Source organism: Mastigoproctus giganteus, chromosome 1 (genome assembly GCF_048544385.1).
Source record: "Mastigoproctus giganteus isolate SK-2022 chromosome 1, ASM4854438v1, whole genome shotgun sequence".
In the NCBI taxonomy this organism is placed as follows: domain Eukaryota; kingdom Metazoa; phylum Arthropoda; class Arachnida; order Uropygi; family Thelyphonidae; genus Mastigoproctus; species Mastigoproctus giganteus.
In genome coordinates this window covers 177,813,302-177,835,309 of record NC_143575.1, presented here as the reverse complement: position 1 = coordinate 177,835,309, position 22,008 = coordinate 177,813,302, and the positions used below count along the sequence as shown (strand labels likewise).

The window sequence follows — 22,008 nt, the reverse complement described above, 5'->3', positions numbered from 1 at the left end:
CCTGAGAGAGAATAAATTCAAATTGAAAGACAGTTGCAGGATAGATGTGCAGAAGTTTGCCTTTAGCCAGTGTTTGGTTGATTGTTGGAACAACTTCCATCTGTCATTGTAGAAGTTGATAGCTTAAACAGATTCAAGGCAGAACTAGACAAACATTTGGAGTGGGTCGATGGGTGAAATGTGAAGGGTGTGTGTGTGTGTGTGTGTTTTTTTTGTTTTGGCTGATGCTATATAAGCTTGCTTTCTTGCATCATGTGCCCTTGCTAATGCTAATGCTAACAACATTGTTCTAAGTATGGACAGGCAGTGCAAAACCTGCATGAACATTATGGGTGGCCATATCTCTTACTGAGGACTACCTCTTCCCTTTGTTCCATCTCTGACAATGATGTATCTGTATCATGGCAGCCAGTGCTATGTTGCCATTTTTGAACAAAGTCCCTCTGTACCATTTTGTTTCTGTTGTGGTGTCGGTGTTGTTTCCTTCATCATTTCTGTATCTCATGAGGTTCCTTTGGTATGCTTTTCCCATACCCAGGCCACTCCTATGAGAAGCTACAGGTTAAAACCTGACCGGTCCTTAAATTTTGCACACCAGTGTATGTACACATTACAGTATTAATTAAGCTATGCATGTAGGTGTAAATTTATTTTTATTTGCTAACCTGTGGAAAATATTCTTCCGATTTTCATTTATCATTTAATTTTGTTAATTGGTAATAAAGTGTAAATTACTTTTATAGCTTGTGGATAACATTCCTCCTATTGTTGCTTATTAGAATTGCTGTTTAATAGAATTAAAATTCAATTTGCAAATGTGATCACAATGACTGGCGCTTGCCACATATCATGTAGTGAACGGTATTTTATTATGGAGAGTCCATCGTAAAGTGAACCATAGTGATTGTATAGTGAACCATAGTGATCGTATAGTGAACCAATTGTAAAGGAGGGGTGCACTGTATTTGAGTGCCTTTCTCCACCAATCTGACTTTCTTGGAAAATAAAGAAATGATTATCCTTGCATAAATAATTAAATTCCTTTAATTTTTCTTATTTAGTAAAGCTTACAATTACCATACTCCTTACAAACACTAAATTTTGATATTAAAATATATTGTTTTTGACGAATTCTTCATTTATTTGTTAACTGTATTCAGCATCTTTTTATAAGCTAACCAGATTTAGTGATTCTTACATGATGTTTTTCTAAAAAAAAAGCCCTCATAAACAATGTAGTTTTAGAGTTGAAAGTATAGTGTTAAGCAGAGGGGATGCCATGTATTTCTAGGACTCCATATACATGGGGGACTCCATGTATTTGTGGCTCTATATTTAGTGAGTGTGTTGTAGTTTGGGAGAGCATATTATAATATAGGTTGTCTGGGCTACTGGATCAGAAATGTCAAGCTATAAAAGAGAAGTCAACATTAAAATCTTTAAGCCAATTGTCATTAGATTTGTAAAAAATAAAAACTTTGTACTTATATAAAATATGGATGTGAAAGGTGATGGATACAGGAATTACAAATGGGTTATTTTACACTAAGTTGTGTTGAGGGACAGTATACAAAAACAACTCTGCTTTCATATCAATTTTCATATACTGTTCGTAAATCAAACAAAACTGGTGCAGCATTAAAAAATGTTTTGCCCATTTTTTGTATAAATTATGGTAACTAAATCAGTAATTTTCTTTTTAGAAGGGCTCGATTATAGTCAAGTAAATACTAGGGCTATAAAACATTAATGTACGTGAATTGACAAAAGCCTCATTTGTGCATTTTTGTTAAGATGCAACCAGTTACTTTTAGCTATGCACATAAACTGAATGGCCACTTTGTTAGGTACATCTACCTAATAGTGAGTAAGTCCCCCATCCCTATCTCCCATAACAACTTGGATATGTGGACTCAACAAGGTACTGAGAGCACAGTCCATGCTGACTTAACTGCTTCTACAGTTGTTGCAAATTGGAGGATTGTGAATATCTGTTTTGAAAGGCTTGTTCTGCCTTATCCTATAGGTGTCAACTGGATTGAGATCTGTTGAATGGAGAGGCTACTACAGTAAGCTGAAGCCACTCTCAAGTTCCTATACAATTCTAGCCTTGTGACATGACATTCATTATCCACAAAGGCATGTGCCTCATTGGAAATAATTTCGAGATGACCTGTAGCAACCATATGTTACTCCTCTATATGGTACAACATTTGGATGCCACAGGGGGTACAGTGTATACCATAAAAATACTTCAACACCATTACATCACCACTACTAGACTGCATTATGGATGCCAAGTCAGGTGGGTTTATGGACCTATGCTGCTTTTGCCATATTCTGGTTCTCCCATTAGTGTGAAGTGACAGGAACTATGATTAATTAGACCAAGTAACATTTTGCCAATTCTTCACTGTACAGTATTTGTGCTCTGAGCCCACTGTAACCATACCTTCTTGTTTTTGGCTGATGGGAGTGGAATGTAGTTTGGTCACTGGTTGCAAAACTCCATCGATAGCAAGGTACAATGAATTATGCATTCTGAAATGCCTCTTTGTATATCGCCATTCTAGTGGGTTGTAATTTAACTGTAAGATTTCTGTTACCCTGCAGGTCTTGTCAGCCTCCACTGGTCTCTTGCATCAACAAGCTATTTCTGATCACAGGATTTCCATTAGCTGGATGTTATTTGATTACCAAACTAATCAAATAACAAATAGGTGTATCAAACTAATCTTGATACACCTAAGACTGCAATGTGTGATTTCCATGATACTCATACTGGCATGTCTGTTGCTGACTACCATTCCACATTCAAAGTCACTTAAATCTTTTGTCTTGCCAATTATCACACATACATACAGCTCATTCTCTTATGCCATGGTCATTCTCTTATGTGGGGATATGCGGTGGTCATTCCCTGACCTTTCTGCATCCTCCGTATTTGGTGGTTACAGGCTCGAACCTCGGTCTAATCAAGAAGCGTGTGCTATGCACTGCTGCTCCTGCCCACCCGGCTATGGAGGCACCTGGTACAGGTAGTACAGTACTAAAAACAATATTACTCATCATGGCAATATGGCTAAGAGTATTGCATTTAGGAAAATATGATAAATACGAATAAATAAAACTGGGAAAAAGTATAGTAGTATCTATTGCTAGGATCAAAACAAAAGAAAAAGGCCAAGAATAATAAGTTACCCAAGAATGATTAGTTATACAATATGATTAAGATGCATATAAAATAAAAGGAGAAAAAATATTTACATTGCTGTACATTACAAACATCACAACTGAAAAATATGGCAGGGAAAGTAAGTCAAAGTCCAAACCAAAGATTTTGATCTGAAAAACATCAAATAAAATAAGAATTCATGTTGCAGCTCAAAATTATAGCACAGTTTGAACAGGCAATGTGGATGGCTAATTTCATCATTTGGAAATCTGGCACAGTTTGTACCATAGAATTTAGAGAGTTATTCCAGTTGTACAGATGCGATCCACTCTAGCACAATGCAATGGTATTTTATATCGAAAGTTATCTGGAGGTCAGTTCCAAGTTACAGGAGGGCCTGTATTTTTGGAAGTGCCTGGGAGGGTAAGAAATTATCACACAGTTTCAGATGATTATGTTTCAGGATAGGTGTAGGGTTAGACCTCAAGGATGGCAGAGGGTTGTTCCACTGACAGATATCCCAGATGTTTGGGGAATTTATCACTCTTGTGAACAATTTTACAGTAGTAATTAAGCATCTGATGTCAACTAACTTTAGGAGTCTGGGTATATTTAGCTGCTCAGCCATTTCAGGGTCCAGTATTCACATACATATACTGGTTTCTGAAATGAGGGCAAAGCATATGCCCAAATTTCAGCAACATATAATATTACCAGATAAAATGTGGCTTGTAGATATCTGATAGTGGTTGCAGAATCATTGATATGGAGTAAGTGCTGTTTCGTTACAGTGTAAGGTGATAAATTGCTTATGGAGGTATTCTGTGTGAGCATCAAATTTCAGCTTTGGATCAAAATAAACATATGATGCTATTACTAAAGGAGCACTTCACTTCATGAAAAGAATAGGTGGCCACTAATTGTAAGTGAGGCTTTTGCCAACTCACAATTTATCTGATTATTTCATAAATCTTACTGAGGGGCCACTTTATAAGATATACCTATCCTTTTCATTATATGGAGTACTCCTTTGGCAACAGCATCACATGTTTGTACGACGCAATATAAAGCAGGTGGGTAGGTATGTAGGGATGTTGCAAGTATGTGCAATTCCATGCAAATATAGACAAAACAAAAGATTTCAAGTGACTTTGAATGTGACATAGCAGTTTGTTCCAGATGCACTGGAATGAGTATATCAGAAACTGCAACCCGTTTGGTTTTTTTCACATATGACTGGGTCTTGGATGTAATTTGATTGGTCCAATATCCAAATAATATCCAGCCAATGATCCTGTGGTTGGAAATAGCTCACTAATGCAAGAGGCCAACAGAGGCTGAAAAGACTTGTGCAGGCTAATAGGAAGACTACAGAGTCAGTTAAATAACAACCCAGTACAACAGTGATAATAATGCAAATGATAATGCATTTCAGAATACATAATCTGAATCAGAATCCCACGTCACCAGGTTTTACTCCTGTTAGCAAAGAATCAAGAATGTACAGTTAAAATAGCCTCAGAACACCATCACTGGATAATGGAGAACTGAAAAAAACGTTGATGTTGCCTGATCTGATGAATTCTGCTTCCTATTGTTTTACACTGATAGAGAGGACCAGAATATGGCAAAAGCAGCATGATCATGGTATCAACAATGCAGGTGGGTGGTGGTGGCAGTGTATGGTGTGGAGAATGTTTTCATAGTGCAAATTGCACTTGTTGACACCAATGGAGCAACATGTGGATGCCACAGCTTATCTTGGTCATCCTGGAAACTGTTTCTGGCCAGGCACATCCCTTCATGGCTGCAGTGTATCCATCTGTGAATGATTTCTTCCAAAAGGCTAATGTGCCATGTCACAAGCTCAGAATTGTACAAAACTGGTTCTGGGAACATGAGATTAAATTTAGCTCACTGCAATGGCCTCTGCAGTTACTAAATCTCAATTGAAATGAGTATCTATGGGATAAGGTGGGAAACAATTGAAACAACATGGATGAACATCCCTTGGCATTCTTTTGACACCTAACTGAGTCCATGACATGGTGAATCCAGGCTATTGTGAGGGCAAAAGAGGGCTTTACTTGTTATTATAAGGCATACCTAATGAAGTGTACACTCAGTATACACTATAACAGTGCTTCTCAAACTATCTGTGGTGAAGGACCAGTTTCTTTTATTTCCAATCCACTGTGGACCGGATCGGAAATAAAATGTTTGTATTTGTAAAATACAAATCTCACAGACTGGTAACGGATGAATCATCGGGGGCTGGTAACAAACAGTTTGCAGACCGGCACCGGTCCGTGGACCATGCTTTGAATAGCACTGCACCATAACACTTGAAAAATTATTGGCCTATTCACTCTCCAAAATTCTGAAAGTAAAAAAAAGTATTATACTTCTCTCCTTTTTTTTCTCTCTACCTGTGAACAAAGTGTAACTCTTCCAAATATTTACAGCCTCTGGCAACATCTACGCAAATACTGAACAGGTCTAACATTGTCAATGACGAAGGACTAGACTGAAAAGAGATATAAAAATTAATAAATGAATGTAAGAAATAATAAGAAATAAGTTTCCAACAGAAGAGGAACAAATAATTTTTAAAACTTTTTTCAATTGGAATAATGTTTAAACTGAAAACTTTTTTTATGTCTATATGCTTATTATCTTGTAAAATCACGGGAATGAAATTTTATTTTGAAATAGGAAAATCATTCATATCACTTATCTAGGATGGAATCAATCTAGCCTCCATTGTTGTTGTGGTTGAGTGAAAGTTTTCAAGCATGCTGTTATATTCTTATACACTTGGTTGAGGGCTGGAATGAGAATCTTGTGCTATTCCCAATCTGCATGTGGTAGTAATGGTAATTATGTATGTGAGCTAGTGAGAGAATATTAAATTACCTCGTGTGATGTTCTGTTCCTTGGATGCTTGATTTGTTCCAGTGTTATATTACATTATTATTAAAATTTATTTATTACCTTCAAGGTGTGTCCCAAAAACATCCATCTGGCTATGAGGACTTTACAAAATTAAACAATTACATGTTATCATACTATAATACATTATCTATATATATGTTATGAGATTTTTCTGTATAAATGTGGTTTTGTGGTTGGGTACATCTACTGGCCTAACTTGCAATGCTGCAAAGACAGACCTAGTATTATGTGTATATACTCATATTGTATAGTATGAATCAGAGCTGTATTACAGCTCTGATTCATACTATACATACTATGCAGGTTGTCGATTTTTTCGTTTTTTCCGTTTTAATTTCTGGAGGGTATCATATGGAAGTGTTCCACGTACTATATTGAGGTAAACTCCTCTTATTAATTTACTAATACTCATATTGTGTACATGTTGTGTGTTGTGGTCACAGGCAATGGTATAGTAGTTTAGCTAACAGTAGGAGAGATTAGGTAAGGAATTAGAACACAAATAGGCTATCTTGCCCTGATATAAACTAATGGCCCAGAGTGTGGAAAAAATTAGTTGGAGGAAAGTGACCATTATGTAAATGAAGGATATAAAGTTAGTGCTTGGGATATCTGGGAGTGCAATTTTCCATCCCTGGACATTGTAGATATGTGGATCAATAAATGGTTGCATGTATACAAATATATTTTAGTTGCTGGATTAATAAACCTTAGAATATTGTAATAATCGTATCCTTGAATATTATCTTATCCTTTAATATTTCTTAAAATTATGTTATGCTTATAGGTAAGTGGCTGAAATATGTGAAACGGTATCTCATCAGGATGCCACCTCATTTCACTATTTCAGTATAATATATGCTGAGATAGTCCATATATGCAGCCTATAAAGTTTAAATAGTTTCTGTATGTATACCTTTATCGTTTAAACAATTAAATGGATTTTATGTACAGGTAATTGTATCATCTACGTTATGTTAACTTTACATTACCTTTGAGTTTTATAACTGCCATGTATCTTTTAATTAACTTTTCAAATTTTAAATGTTAATGAAACGATAATCACTTAGCTTTAACATGTTAAGAAAGCATTTATTCAACTGTTGTTAACTTCTAAAAACACTTTATTTACTTTATGAAACACTTTATGAAAAAAATAAAATTCAAATGGATACTTTTAAGTTTATGTGTACTAATCATTTAGTATTACAAGCTGAATAAGCTTTGTTCGGATAGTGTTAGTACAGCTTTTATTTGATAGCAAGGCACTTATTCATTTATCTAAAAAAATCAGACAAGATATTTTGATATACAAATGATATACAGGAATTTTGCTAGCAGGGAAAAGGAGGTGATTGTCCCTTTGTATAAGGCAATGGTCAGGCCACGGCTTGAGTACTGTGTACATGTCTGGAGGCCTCATTTTAGGAAGGATGTAGATTTGCTTGAGTGTGTACGGAGAAGGGCAACAAGATTGGTGAGTGGAATGAAGGGATCCTCTTACCAAGAGAGGCTTAAGTTCTGCAAATTGCAGCGGCTGGAAACTAGGCACCTGCTAGGTTGGTTGGTTGGTTGGTTTTTTTTTTAGGAGCATTAGCAACTAAGGCCATATTGCTCCGGGAAATGCGGTGGTCATTCTCTGACCTTTCCTCATCCTCCGTATTTGGTGGTGACGGGCTCGAACCCCGGTCTAATCAAGAAGTGTGTGCTATGCACTGCTGCTCCTTCCCACCTGGCTACGGAGGCGGCACCCCTGCTAGGTGATCTGATTGAGGTGTATAAGGCCTTGAATGGGTTGAGCATGCTGAATTCTGATGGGATTCTTCCACTTGCTCAGATTATGAACCTAAGGGGACATAAATTAAAATTGAGGAAAGATAGTTGTAGAATAGATGTGCGGAAATTTGCCTTTAGCCAGTGGGTGGTTAATTGCTGGAACAAACTTCCATCTGTCGTTGTGGACGTTGATAGGTTAAATAAATTTAAGGAGGAACTGGACAAACATTTAGAGGGAATGGTCGTGTAAATTTTTTTTGTTTTTGGCTGATGCTACATAAGCTCATACACTTGCTTTCTTCCATCACATGCCACAATTACTATTACTATTAATTTACCAATTGTTAATTTAAAAAAATGGAGAAAGAACTTTGTATGCCACAAGTTGTCAGGTAAGAAAAAAAGGTAACATAACATAGATGCCACAGTTACCTATACCAAAAACCCATTTTATTGGCTAAACAACAAAGGTACAGGAAACTATTGAAACATTATAGGGTGCATATATGGACTATATATATATTAATGAAACAGTGAAAAGGGGTGGCATCCTGATGAGATACCATTCATATATATCAGCCAGTTACCTATAAGCATAACATAATTATAAGAAATATTAAAGGAGATTAGTATAAGATAATATTTAAGGATAAATTATATTATTAATGAGTTACGTACAACCATTTACCCATAATTTTAAGATAATTACAAGATAATCTATATGTATAAGATTATTATAAGATTCTAAGGTTTATTAATTCAACAACAAAAATATATCTGTATATGTGCAACCATTTACTGATCTACATATCTGCAATGTCTAGGGCCATCACTAGTACAGACATATGGCCTTAGTTGCTAATGCTCCTAAAAACCAAAACAACAACAACGGCAACTAGTACAGGCGAGAAATTGCACTCCTGAATAACCCAAGCACTAACTTTATATTCTTCATTCATATACTTTTTGCTTTCTGCCAACTAATTCAAAAATTGTAGAAACTTTCATAAGGTGAAGCAACAAGTGCAGATTGGAAAGCTATTGATATCTTCAAGAATGATTTTGATGTGTTGCTGAAAGAAGAAAATTACTTGAAGCAGCAAATTTTGAATGTGGACGGGCTTGGCCTCTAATGGAAAAAGATGCCTGACCATAAATACATTCAAAAAGAAGTGAAATATATGCCAGGTTTCAAAACATATAAGGATCATCTTACTGTTTTATTGGATAGAAATGTTGCTGGCTAAAAGTTGAAGCCATTTATGATTTATCACTCACAAATCCCTAGGGCAGTCAAAGAAATTAGCAAAGCCAAATTATTGGTACATTATCATTCAAATAAGGTGTGGATGACACAATTCCTTTTTGAAGACTGGTTTAGCAATTGTTTTATTTCAAAAGTAAAAGAATATTGTCATGAAAATGATATTCCTTTCAAAATTATATTGATTCTTGATAATGCTTCAGGCAACCCTCAACACTTATATCTTTTTTTTTTTTTTTTTTTAATGTAAACCCCAAACACGAGAGGTGTTAGAACCTATAGTACTTAGTACCGTGCTTGGGTTGGAGGTTGAGAAGATGAAAGAAGATATTTGTTGACATTGGACTTCAACTTCTTTAGACTGTAATTTTCAGGAAATACGTATGAAGGAAGGTTGTTCCAGAAAACGGCAGTTGAATGAATAAATGAGGAAAATGAAAAGTTGGGCACGTGGGTTTGAAGTTGGACAGTAAATGGATGTTGGCTGGTGGCGGCACGTGTTCGGACTGTTTTGAAAGAGAGAGCGGGAATTATAGAAGCCAATTCAGAAGAACAGTGCCCATGGAAGTATCTGTAGAAGAGGCATGCAGCAGAAACAGTACGTCTATGAGAAAGCGAGTGGAAAGACTCTGTTAGAGATGAATCATTAATTAACCTAAATGCCCTCTTCTGAATGGAATAAAGAAGCCTGAGAGAGGTTTTGGGGGCACCACCCCAGATGTGGGAACAATATTCCATGGCAGGGTAGATTTGCAATTTATGCAGAGTGAGCAGCTGTTTGGAAGAAAAGTAACGGTGAGAGCGAAAGAGAAAACCAAGTTTTTTAGATGCAGAGGAAGCAATATTTGTAATGTGCTTGTGCCAAGAGAGAAAGAGATATATCATTTTGCCTAGAAATCAGAGGAGAAGAATCCTTTTTGCGAGATATAAGACAAGACTGAGTTTTAGAAGGTTTGAAATCAACTAAGTTGTCTTTGCCCAACTGGAGAATTACCTGAAGATCGGCATTTAAGGAAATGGTAGCAGATTTTCGAGAAGTTGAAGCTGATTGAGCAGGACAAGGTTTCTCAAAATGGAAAGTGGAATGCAATGTGCTATCATCGGCAAAACTATGGATAGGATTTCCAGTCAATGGAAGAAGGTCATTAATATACAAAAGGAAAAGAGTGAGGGAAAGAACTGAACCTTGGGGGACACCGGCATTAGTGGAGAAGTCAGAAGACAGAGAGCCATCTTCCATCACCCTCAGTGAGCGATCAGAGAGAAAACTGGATAACCAATTACTAAAAACAGTTGGCAAACCATAAGATGGAAGCTTGTTTAGAAGACCTTTATGCCAAACACAATCAAAAGCCTTTGAGATGTCAAGAGCAACTACTTGTGTTTCACCGAACCTTTCCATTGAATTAGTCCATAAATGGGTAACATAAGCCAGAATATTACCAGTGGATCGACACTGACGGAATCCATACTGGCGATCGTTGATGAGACGGAAGGTTTCTAGGTAGTTTAAGAGTTGGTGGTTAATTGATTTCTCCATTACTTTAGAAAGAGTAGAAGTAATTGCAATGGGACGATAATTGGATGGGAGGGATTTGTCACCCTTTTTAGGAACTGGCTGGATATGAACAAATTTCCAAGCAGAAGGAAAAACAACACCTTTGGAATAAGAAAGTGAAAAAAGGTGGCAAAGAATAGGAGTAAGTTCAGGAGCACAGGTTTTGAGAACAAGTCGAGAAATACATCAGGACCTGGAGCTTTCTTAGCATCAAGATTCATCAAAATCCTTCTGATATCCTTTTGACAGAAGACCACAGGAGGCACTGAATGGAGCATGTTGGGAATGGTGGGAGGTGTTTTACCAAGATCATTAATATATGAGTTGAAAGAAAAATGGGATGCTAGCAGGTCAGCTTTATCCTTGGCTGAAGTGACAACAGAACCATCTGCTTTGGACAGAGGTGGGAGCAGAGATGGGCAAAAGTTGCGGCCAATAGCTTTGGCAAGAGACCAGAATGCTCGGCTACCATTGGGACAAGAAGCAAGTTTTCTACTCTTAGCCTGTTCAAACTCTAGTTTGAACTGGTTAATAACTGCTTTACAATTGTTGCGAGCTTTGGTGTACGCAGAAAATGAAACTGAAGAATTAGAAAAAAGCCAATTATGATATGCAAATTCTTCTCTTGAACAGCCTTAGCACATTTATTGGAAAACCAAGGTTTAGATAAAGGACGAGATTTTAAAGTGGAGTGTGGGATAAAGGATTCCATTCCTGCAAGAATAATTTCACTCACACAATCTGAGAAAACGTTGACATCAGAAGTTTTGAAACAGTAATCCGACCAAGGAAAAGAAGAAAAGAAGTCTCGCAGGTCATCCCATTTTGCATCCTTGTAATGCCAAACAAAACGAGGTTGGGAGTAGTCATGAGATAAAGGTTCCATTGGAGAAGAGACAATCACTAAGTTGTGATCTGAAGTGCCTAAAGGACCTCTCACTTCAACCGTGTACTTAGAAGGGTTGTTTGTGAGAAAAAGATCAAGCTTATTGGTGGTATGATTAGGATTGTCTGGTATTCTTGTAGGTAAATGAACAATCTGTGCAAGATCATTAGTAATTGCAAAAGCCTCAGCATCTCGACCAGCTGGGTCGGTGTGACTAGAAAACGGAAGCCAGCTGGAGTTGTGAACATTAAAATCACCAAGGAAAATTACATCACTGTTAGGAAAGTTGGACTGGAGAAAGTCAAGTTGCAAAGAGAGGAAGTCAAAGAGCTCCAAGTGATTAGTGGAGTTGGGAGAATGGTAGAGACAACAGATGAATTTGACACAATGAGGTAGAGAGATTTTAAGCCAGAGAAGATCAAAGAGAGGAGATTCCAAATTGCCAAGTCTCTGACAGGGAATATCAGAACAGACACATGCACAAGTACCACCTATGAGGCAAAAAAAATCATACAGCGAATAATTTGGGCATCTGAGATGAGCAGTAGTTGAATCAATCAATAACTGAGATTCTGTCAGAAAAAGTACATGGGGTTTGGCAGACTGGAAGTGGAAATGGACATCGCTGAGATTAGAAGATTACAATATCTACACTAAAATGTAAAAGTGAATTTTTTACCACCATAAGTTTAATAGAGCCTATGGACAGAGCTATTGCTACCTTCAAAACTCATTATTTAAAAATTAATTTTGCAAAGGCAATTGCAGCCAACAGAGAAAGAACGGATGTTAAAATATTAAGAGAATTCTGGAACAACAATAACATTCTTCATGAAATAAAGAACATTGCAGAAGCATGGGTACTGAATTAACTACTAAATGCAAGAATAGTATATGGAAAAATCTCTTTAAAAGTTCTGATCACAATTTGAACCTTTGATAAAAAAGATGAAATTGGAAAGATTACTAATGATACTGTAAAGTTTGCTCAACAACTTGATAGTGGTGTTGAAAATGAAGTTATCAATCAATCTTGTTGAAAATAATGTGGAGGAGCTCGGAAACAGCATTGCAAAAGAAGATGATGGAGAGCTAGAAGAACAAAAAGAAGCTCCTAAAAAGTTTGTACTCAAAGAAATGGTTGCAGCCTTTAGCCATATAAATGATGGAATACAAAATTTTAAAGTATGGACTCAAATACTGAACGATTCTCAACGGTAAACCATTTAATTCAAGAAGCTCTTGCAGTAGAGAAATTTATAATGAAAAGAAAAAGCAAACTGTTCAGAAAAAATTGGACATGTTCTTTAAAAAATCAAGCACTTCTACTTCCCTTGCTTATAAACTTCAAGATGAACCAATTACTTTTTCAAGCAAAACCCTGGATGATGATTGCCTTTCCAGTTATTTTAATTTATTGTGTTTGCATACATTTGAATATGAAACTTTAAAAGAAATAAAGTCAATTAACATTTAGGCAATTTGTTAATTTTTGTTATACATTTGTATGCCCTTAATATTTTTGTATGAAATTCAACTTATGACCAATTTGGCTCACGACCAGTCATGGAACAGAACTGTGCTGTAAGTCAAGGGATACCTGTGTATTTCATTAAACATTTCAACAATTTTTCATAAATAACAAAAAATAAGAGAAATGTGCTTCAAAGTAAAATTAACTGTGAATAAATGCTTTAATTATAACCCCGAATGAGTCATTTTCTTAATGGGGATTATCCATCAAAATTAATTCTAATTACTTATACTCTTTACCCCAATAAAAGATTTTATTGTAGCGTAAAAAGTGTAAATAATTAAAATTATTCTTGAAAACTGAATATATTTTTAAATAAAAATATAATGAAATATGCATTCCACACAAAAATTAATGTAGTAGTGGAAGTATAATATTAAAAAAGTTATGCTACTACTATCAAATAACAGAGGAGCTACAACTTACAGCAGTGGGTCGACTAGACCGAAGGTAAAACAACAAGTCACCTCCTTCCATAAGTTCAAGGATGATGAAATTCAAATAGTTATCCAGACAAATACCAAGCAATTTAAGTATATGATCATGTTTAAAATTGCTGCAAAAAATTAAAAATGAAAAAACATCAACGTATGGAAAATAATAAGAATTTTTCAATAATTAACCAATATATATAATCTAATGGATTTTATAGGATGCATTATCTACAGTTCTAATCAATTTATAAAAAAATTAAATCAGATGGCTAGTTGTGCTCATATATATATTCCATCTAAATGACAGTGATATAGAATCAGACAACCAAGTGTAACAGTTATTAACAAAATAATAGGTAACAAAACAAAGGCACTTTGTTAACAACGTGCATACACAAAAAGCAACAGTAACATTATAATTTAAAGCAAACTGAAAATACACAACCTATGTAAAAGATTAAAGATGAATGAGGCTGCAAATGAATTTCATTAAAAAAAAAAACCAAAAAAAAAAAAAAACTGGCATTTCTATATAAAATACACAAGTGAAGGCGAATGAATGAAGTCATATCAAAGGAAGAAATCCGACTAAATTTGATGAGTAGGTTATTCAGGGTATGTAGAATAGACACACAAAAATTTGTGTATAAATACAAAATTAGTTCCAAAAATCACAGCCAGAGAAAAGTTTTGCTCTGAATGATTAATCTGTTACATGATTTATGTCTATGTATACCACAAATGAAGAACACACTGGTATAAAATCGTTTATCACTTTATTTCTTGATATTTTTGTGTAAAGGCATTATCAGCAATATATAACACATGGTATGACTACTGCAAAGCACATTAGCACAGCATTAATGGTAAGTACCTCTGTTCCAAGTGGCAATATTGAATTCATGAATCAGTACTTCATTAGCATTAGTAGAGGCATATGATGCAAGAAAGCAAGCTTATGCAGCATCAGCCAAAAAAAAAATAATAAAAAATAAAACCGCTCCTCCCATTTCACCCCTCCGTTCGTTCCAAATACCTGTCCAGCTCAGCCTTAAATTTATTTAGGCTATCAACTTCCACAACCAACTACCCGCTGGCTAAAGGCAAACTTCCGCACATCTATCCTACATCTGTCTTTCCTCAATTTGAATTTATGCCGTCTCAGGTGATTATTCTGAGCAAGAGGAAGAATCCCATCAGCACTGAGCATGCTCAAACCATTCAAGGCTTTATACACCTCAATCAGATCACCTCACAGGTGCCTAGTCTCCAGAAACTGTAATTTGCAAAATTTAAGCCTTTCTTTGTAAGTGCAACCCTTTGTTCCATTCACTAAGCTTGTTGTCCTTCTCTGTACTCATTCCAACAGCTCTGCATCCTTCTTAAAATGAGGCCTCCTGTAAACAGTACTCAAGGTGTGGCCTGACCATTGCCTAATACAAGGGGATAATCACCTCCTTATCCCTGCTAGAAAAATTCCTGTATATCATTGACAGGCGCCTCCGTAGCCAGGTGGGCAGGAGCAGCAGTGCGTAGCACACGCTTCTTGATTAGACTGGTGTTCGAGCCTGTCACCACCAAATACGGAGGATGCGGAAAGGTCAGGGAATGACCACCGCATATTCCCGGAGCAATATGGCCTTAGTTGCTAATGCTCCTAAAAACCAAATAACAACAACATATCATTGACAAGACACTATGAGCTACTCTTGGAGACTATCTGCACTGCTCAGAAAACTTCATATCTGCCTGCACAATTACCCCCAGATCCTTTTTGTTCTCTACCACTGTCAGTGCAGTAACACAGAGTTGTTACTTCTTCCCATACATAGTACTGTACATTCGTCAATGTTGCCACCTCTCACCCCATCTGCTCAAATTTTCTAGATCCTGTTGCAGCAGAGTACTGTCATTAGTGTCCTTAACAACCCTGCCAACCTTTGTATCGTCTGCAGACTTGGACATTAAGCTTGATATACCATTATCAATATCATTTATAAATACAGAAAACAATAATGGACCCAACACTGAACCCTGAAGGACTCCACTAATAACATTAGTCCACGATGAGCAGTGTCCATTGATTACCATTCTGTCTTCTCCCACTCAACCATCCCTTTACCCACAGCAGCAATATGCCTCCAATGCCACACTGCTCCAATTTGTTCAGTAGTCTTCCATGTGCAACAGTATCAAAAGCCTTTCTAAGATCCAAATATATAATATCAAAGTTATTCCCTGCAACCAGTTCCTTTGTGACTACATCATAGTATCCAATCAAATTAGTCAGACAAGACTTCCCCTTAAAAAACCCATGCTGTGTCCGAGCTATAACTGAAGTCTTGTCTAGATGATCCTGCAGTGCTTCTTTAACCAGTGCTTCCATTAATTTTCCTGGAACAGAAGTTACACTAACAATGTGTATTTACTTGTGTCACCCTTTGATTCTCACATTTGCAAATCTCCAGTCAATGGGTACCTCCCCTGAGTCCAAGGAAGCTCTCATAATTATGGCTAAGGTTTAATTAAGCAAACCCATAATCATAATTATGGGTTTGCTTACTTCCTTTGCTACCTCCTTTAATAGAACTGGATAGATCCCGTCCACAACGGGTGCCTTTTTTATGTTTATTTTCAACAATTTCTCCTTCAATTTCCTCTCAGTTATTACAAAATCATCTAGCTCATTGCCAGAGTTTAACTCACCTCTGGCATTCCCCTCCCTGAATAACTCCTTATGGGTGAATGTAGATGAAAAATACTCATTTAGTTTATTAGCCACCTGAGCAGGTTCATCAACAGTTGAACCATCAATATCCAGTGGACCAATCTGATTCATCCTTTTCCTTCTAGAGTTTACATAGGTAAAGAACTCTTTGTTTTGTTTTTTTTTTTGCATCCTTTGTCAAGGATTTCTCATAATCTGCCTTTGCCTGCCTAATCTCCTTTGTGACTTGGTTACAGACCAGCTTATATCTATCATAGGCTTCTATGATAATGTTCAGTTTGGCAGTTACATTATTCTTTATATCCTCAGCATCCTGAAATCTTTTTCCTTTGAGGGCAGTTTTCATTTTGGGAAATAGGAAGGAGTCTGGTTCTAGATCAGGAGAGTAAGATGGATGGTGTTTTATGAGAAATTACTTCACAGCAAGTGCAGAATAGGTGATCAATTTCATACAACAAGAACCAGCTGCCTTTCCTCTTGAAATTGTGGCCTCATCCTGGAAATGCACTTCAGTAGTGTTTGAAGTACCTGTCCGTATGTTGAATTCAGCATTGACTCTCTCCCCATGGTATAAATCCTTTGTTAATCACACTGTTTGTCTAGCCAAGGAGCATTGACGTATTCTCAAGATTGGATTTGTTCTTTGGTGAGCTTAGTGTCTTTTCTGACGTATTTAAAAGCAACCGTTGATGATTCTTGAGTTCTTAGTCTCATTATTTCCATGGCCATATAAAGAAGATAGTAAGGCATCACTCCATGATGATCTGAACGACGAAGTTCACTCGATGCCATCATATAAACGGTATAACTTTTAAATTATCTGTAAACTCTCGATACTGACCAAGATAAATGCTAGGAAAGGACTTCTTCAGCATGTTCATCAAAAAGTAAACTTTGTGGAACATTTCATTCACCAGGAGCTATTCTTAAATATTTGTCATTGCTCCACAAAAGAGTTTGTTGAGCAACTAAACTTTCTTCAGTAGGTATAGCTTCACTCATTTCGTCATGTGTAGGAGCATCATAATGTTTCACGTCTTCATCGAAGAATGCTCCTACATGTTAACGCAATAATCATCTATTCTCCAAGGCAAATAATCGATCATCGAATTAACATTTACAGGAATAATTATAATTTGGCCCAAAATTCTGTATTAGCTGAAACCATGTCTGTCTTCTAATTTGAATGAATAGTATACGAGGAGAAATGAGCCCCTCTGTCACTAAATCTACTCGAGGCAGATGAGGTGGAATAACAGGATAAACAAAACCATTGCTCTTCAAAAATGTTGGAATGGAATCATTTTTGAGAGATGCCCGACAAGTGGCTCCAAATGTATTTTTCAGAATTTAATAAAATCTGCTTCTCAAAATCTTGAGAAACAGAATTTATTAAACTCTGCATTTTTTTTTTTTTCATTCTCTATGTTTTTGAACTCATTCTTTTGTTGACATAAGAGGCTTCTTCAGTGGCTTTGAAGCTTTTATTTTGCATAATATTACTACCCATGTTTACTCTATACTCTACCGAATCAATGTTAGTGACTGAGTTAGTGTATTTTAGGAAGTGACATCATTTCCGTATCTTACTATGAACGATGCAACATTTTATTCTCATGCCCGCTACTTACATTACTCTACCGAATCAATGTTAGTGACTGAGTTAGCATCGTTAGCACTATTTAGGAAGTGAAATCATTTGTGTCATTTAAAATCTAACAGCCACTTAATAGGAAGTGATGTCATTTGCGTCATTTCCTAAGAAAATTTCACTACCAATCAGTTTTACTCCAGTGCTGCCGTAGGTGTTTCCACATCAAAAACCCTTCCCTTTACTCTTGACAGTAGTTATGTCTTTAAGTTAATTCCATATCAATATACTGTATTGACCTAGTGGTTCTTTTATCTGCAGATTCTTAATGCCCAACCTACAAGTTCTCTTCATTACTTGGAAAGTTAAAAATCTTCCATTATAAGGCAGTGTGAATTACTGGCCCCCTCTGTTTGTCTGTCTGTTTGGTTCTTCTTTTATACTCAGCATAGTAATTGGGTCTGTAACATACTCCTGCCAAAACTTTATTTTTCCTGTGTTTATATGTCATCAGACTGTTACAACTTTGCAACCCATTTACATTGTATACAGTATATGCATCAATATGGATAATGCTGCTTTAGATGCTGTGTGTTCTTCTGAACTAAGAGCTTAATACCTCCCCCCCCCAATCCTGCTTGTCTTTTTCTGTACATATTCAAATTCTGTTTCCTTTATGTCTGAGTTGCGCCATGTCTCCAATATTTCTACAATGTCTGAATTCAATGACTTAACCAGTACTTTAAATTCATGAAATGTGTATACTATACTCCTAAAATTAGTTTACATGCAAGTATATATGTACCTGTTTTTACTCTTATAATTCTAACATAACTCACATATTTGCTTGTTCGGTGAGGATTATCAGCAGGCCTTGTAATTAATAAAAATAAAAACTGCTGCATGCCCCAGTAGAAACAGTCTCACTGTTAACCATCACAGACAACCACTCTGAAAAAGAATTCTGCCCCATTAGCTTTGCACAATTTCTCCATAGCTGAATTGATTGACAACACTCATGTACTCCCTCTTGTGACTGAACAGAATTTCAGACTTAAATTTAATCCTAACTTGCATATTTTCTCAACATTGTCCTGTACTTGTTAAATCCTCAGATCACCAATTCTTAATATCATTATTATCAACATGTCCAACATCACCTTTTGGGCCCTTAAAAGATGATAGCTGCTCTACTTCATCATCATCTTTTGTACTCTTGTCCATGCTTTGGTCCCAATACACTTATTCTCTTTAAAAATATACTTCCCATTTCTCTGACAGTAGCCACTTTCAGTGAGATCATTAGTGCATTCTGTTGTTTAGCATTTCATTGCATTGTGTTTTGCATGTGTGTAGTGTGCTGGGTGGCTGGGTGCTTGATGGTTCTCTCTTTTTTATTTCTTCAAGGTTATCAACCCTAGTTCTCTAGCCCTCATATAAGTTCTTTAGAATGAATTGGCACTTAATTTACTTATACTCTCTGCAGCGAATGCACACAAGGCATCCCAGTTTTCTGTATTATGTCCCACTACAGATAACTACACATTAGGCGGCACTGATGTGTAGCTGTGATGATTGCTTTTATATGTGCTATTGCTGTTGCTTAATATGGTTTTAAGGTGTTTGTTTTAAATTCTTTTGTGAAACTTGAGTACAGTAATACCCCGAAGTTACGCGATAGGTGGGTCCGACGAAAATCGCGTAAGTCGAATTCGCGTAAGTCGGGGTACAACTTTGCATATAAATACATATAAATTTTGCTTAATTGGGACCAAGGACTAACAAAAACACTAGTTTAGAAGAAAAATATTAATAAAATTGCAGTTCTTTATACATATTAATACAAAATATGTATTAAAAAATAAATGACTTACGTAAAAAATTTATTTCGATGTCGATGGCTTCATAAAATCTAACAAATTCGTCTGACGACACAGCGCCTTCTTTTTTTCACGCAGAATTTCTTCGTAGCAAGCTAATAATTTTTTTATTCCTTGCTTTGTAGCTATAACGCGTTCTTCGTTGGAGTCTGTTTTCTAAAATTTTTAAGCCCTTTACAATTGAGCCCTTTTCAATTTTCAACCTGTCAAGTTTGCAATTGTCATGTGCTTTTCGCCGTTGCTTCATTTAGGCCTGTAGCACGTGTAATATCACATGGTCTTTCATTTCGCTCAAAGCGTTTCACAATTTCATATTTTTTCTCTATCGACAGAGGCGGACTGGCCATAAGCCTTACCGGGGAAACCCCGGTGGGCCAGTGTGATTTTGGCCATAAACCATAGTATGAGGCCACTATAAATTTTCCCGGGTAAGAATTTTTGATCCAGTCCGCTTCTGTTTATCGATAATTGCTTTTCTTTTTCTCTCTGAATCTGCAGTGTCTTCACCAGGACGCTTCTTTTTCACACCTTTTAATTAAGTATTTTACTCATTTTTAGGGAATAAAGCACAATTACAAAAAGAGGAGGCACGCTTGATACGCATAAACAAAGCTGTGCGCATGTAGCAACTGAATAAACAACACCATAAAGGCAGTGATACACTATTAACACCTCACATTTCTAGGGGTTACTACCATAAAACAATAAAAATCCAGTTGCGTTTCTGCTAGTGAAATCTGTTATAAACTGGTACTAAACTCGATCTAATTGCATTTGCGATTATACCGATAGCTGGAATTGTGTTGGTTTTTACATTATTATGGTGAAATGTGTTTCCCCTTCACTGATATAAAAAACATAAAAGCAGCAAAGTTGAATTTTGTTCATCTTTCGCTCTCATTCTCCGCCGTCGCACCGTATATCGATAACATATGAAAAACGACCTTGAAGATAGTGGGCGGTAGCGTTGCCAAACGAAAAAATCAAGAACCGCGTAACTCCGAGTTCGCGTAAGTCGGGGTAGCGTAAGTCGGGGTAGCGTAAGTCGGGGTATTACTGTATTGTGTTGATAAAGTTCATGAGGTTTGACTATTTATAATCATCGAAAGGTAATATTTACCTTTATGATAATACTAAATTTATGATAAGTCTGTTTTGGCAGTTAGTGCATTCTTTGTTCTAATTGTCAATTCCAGCTGCCTATGCTTTAGCATCGTGCTGGTATTTGAAAGTTTGGAGAGTTGCTTTTTAATTTCTACAAGTTATGGATGTAGGGGACTTTAATTAGGTGGAAGAGTTTTTCACATCGATTAGTTGTATCTAATTTTGGGACAAAATATCACCTTATCGGAAAAGATATAGATTTTTAAAGACTGAGTTTTAATTAGTAAAGTCCTATACAGCCATATAATAGTGCCATCACTGGAGAAAGACTTGGTGACCTACTCCAGTATTTTCCACCAGATAACTTTATGAACGAGCTCAAGAATAAATCGATAATGCTAGGAAAGGTCAGCGGAACAAGGAGAAGAGGTTGGTAAAGAACACACTGGCTTGACACCATCAAGAGCGACACTGGCATGAGCATAAAGGACTTGGAAGAAGCTGTTGAAGACCAGACAGCTTGGAGGAAGCTCGCCCATAAAGTCTCCGAAATTCGGCTGTAACTGAACAGATGAAAGCCACAACAGACGACTATAAAAATGCAACAAGTAGCACAAGGAATGGAGCTGTGATTTGCAAGAGAACCAACGTTGATGAGTCTCTCCTGTGCCAAAGTATTCCTGCTACTTTGAGCTTTGCTGCTCTTGTAAGTGGCATGAGTATAAGAGTAAAACAATGTACTGCTATTCCCAAATTTTGCTGTCCTGTATGTACTATGCTTTTACATTTCTGTATATGCTGCTGAGTTTTTAAATTCCAAATTATGCCACCCAACATGATTATGAGCTTCAAGCTACTTATTTATTACAATTAAAATACGACAATTACTACTATGATGTACTACATTAAAATTTACTAATTACAAGCAAGATACAATGTGCCAAAATCCCAGGTGCTCACATCTGGTGAGTATGGGCTGGGCATACCCAGGGTCCTGAGCTGGCTGGATATCATCATTCTTCTCTTTCTTGGTGACTCCCTTCTGATTCTTGTTCTCTCTCTCTCTCAGGGTAATTCAGAAATTTTTTTTTTTTTTTTGGCTGGTGCAGCATAAGCCTCAGGC

At 36.5% G+C, this 22,008-nt stretch overlaps 1 protein-coding gene across 1 annotated transcript in view; it reads right to left on the bottom strand.

Moving 5' to 3' along the window:
• Positions 1-22,008, bottom strand: part of LOC150091323 (proto-oncogene tyrosine-protein kinase ROS-like) — a 712,204-nt gene that overhangs the window by 27,087 nt on the left and 663,109 nt on the right. Inside the window, exons 35-36 of the mRNA XM_090389969.1 lie at positions 13,575-13,704; positions 5,605-5,702 (exon numbers count right to left, since the gene is read on the bottom strand). Of these exons, the coding sequence (XP_090246095.1) occupies positions 5,605-5,702; positions 13,575-13,704 (228 nt within the window). The remainder of the gene's footprint in view (positions 1-5,604; positions 5,703-13,574; positions 13,705-22,008) is intronic.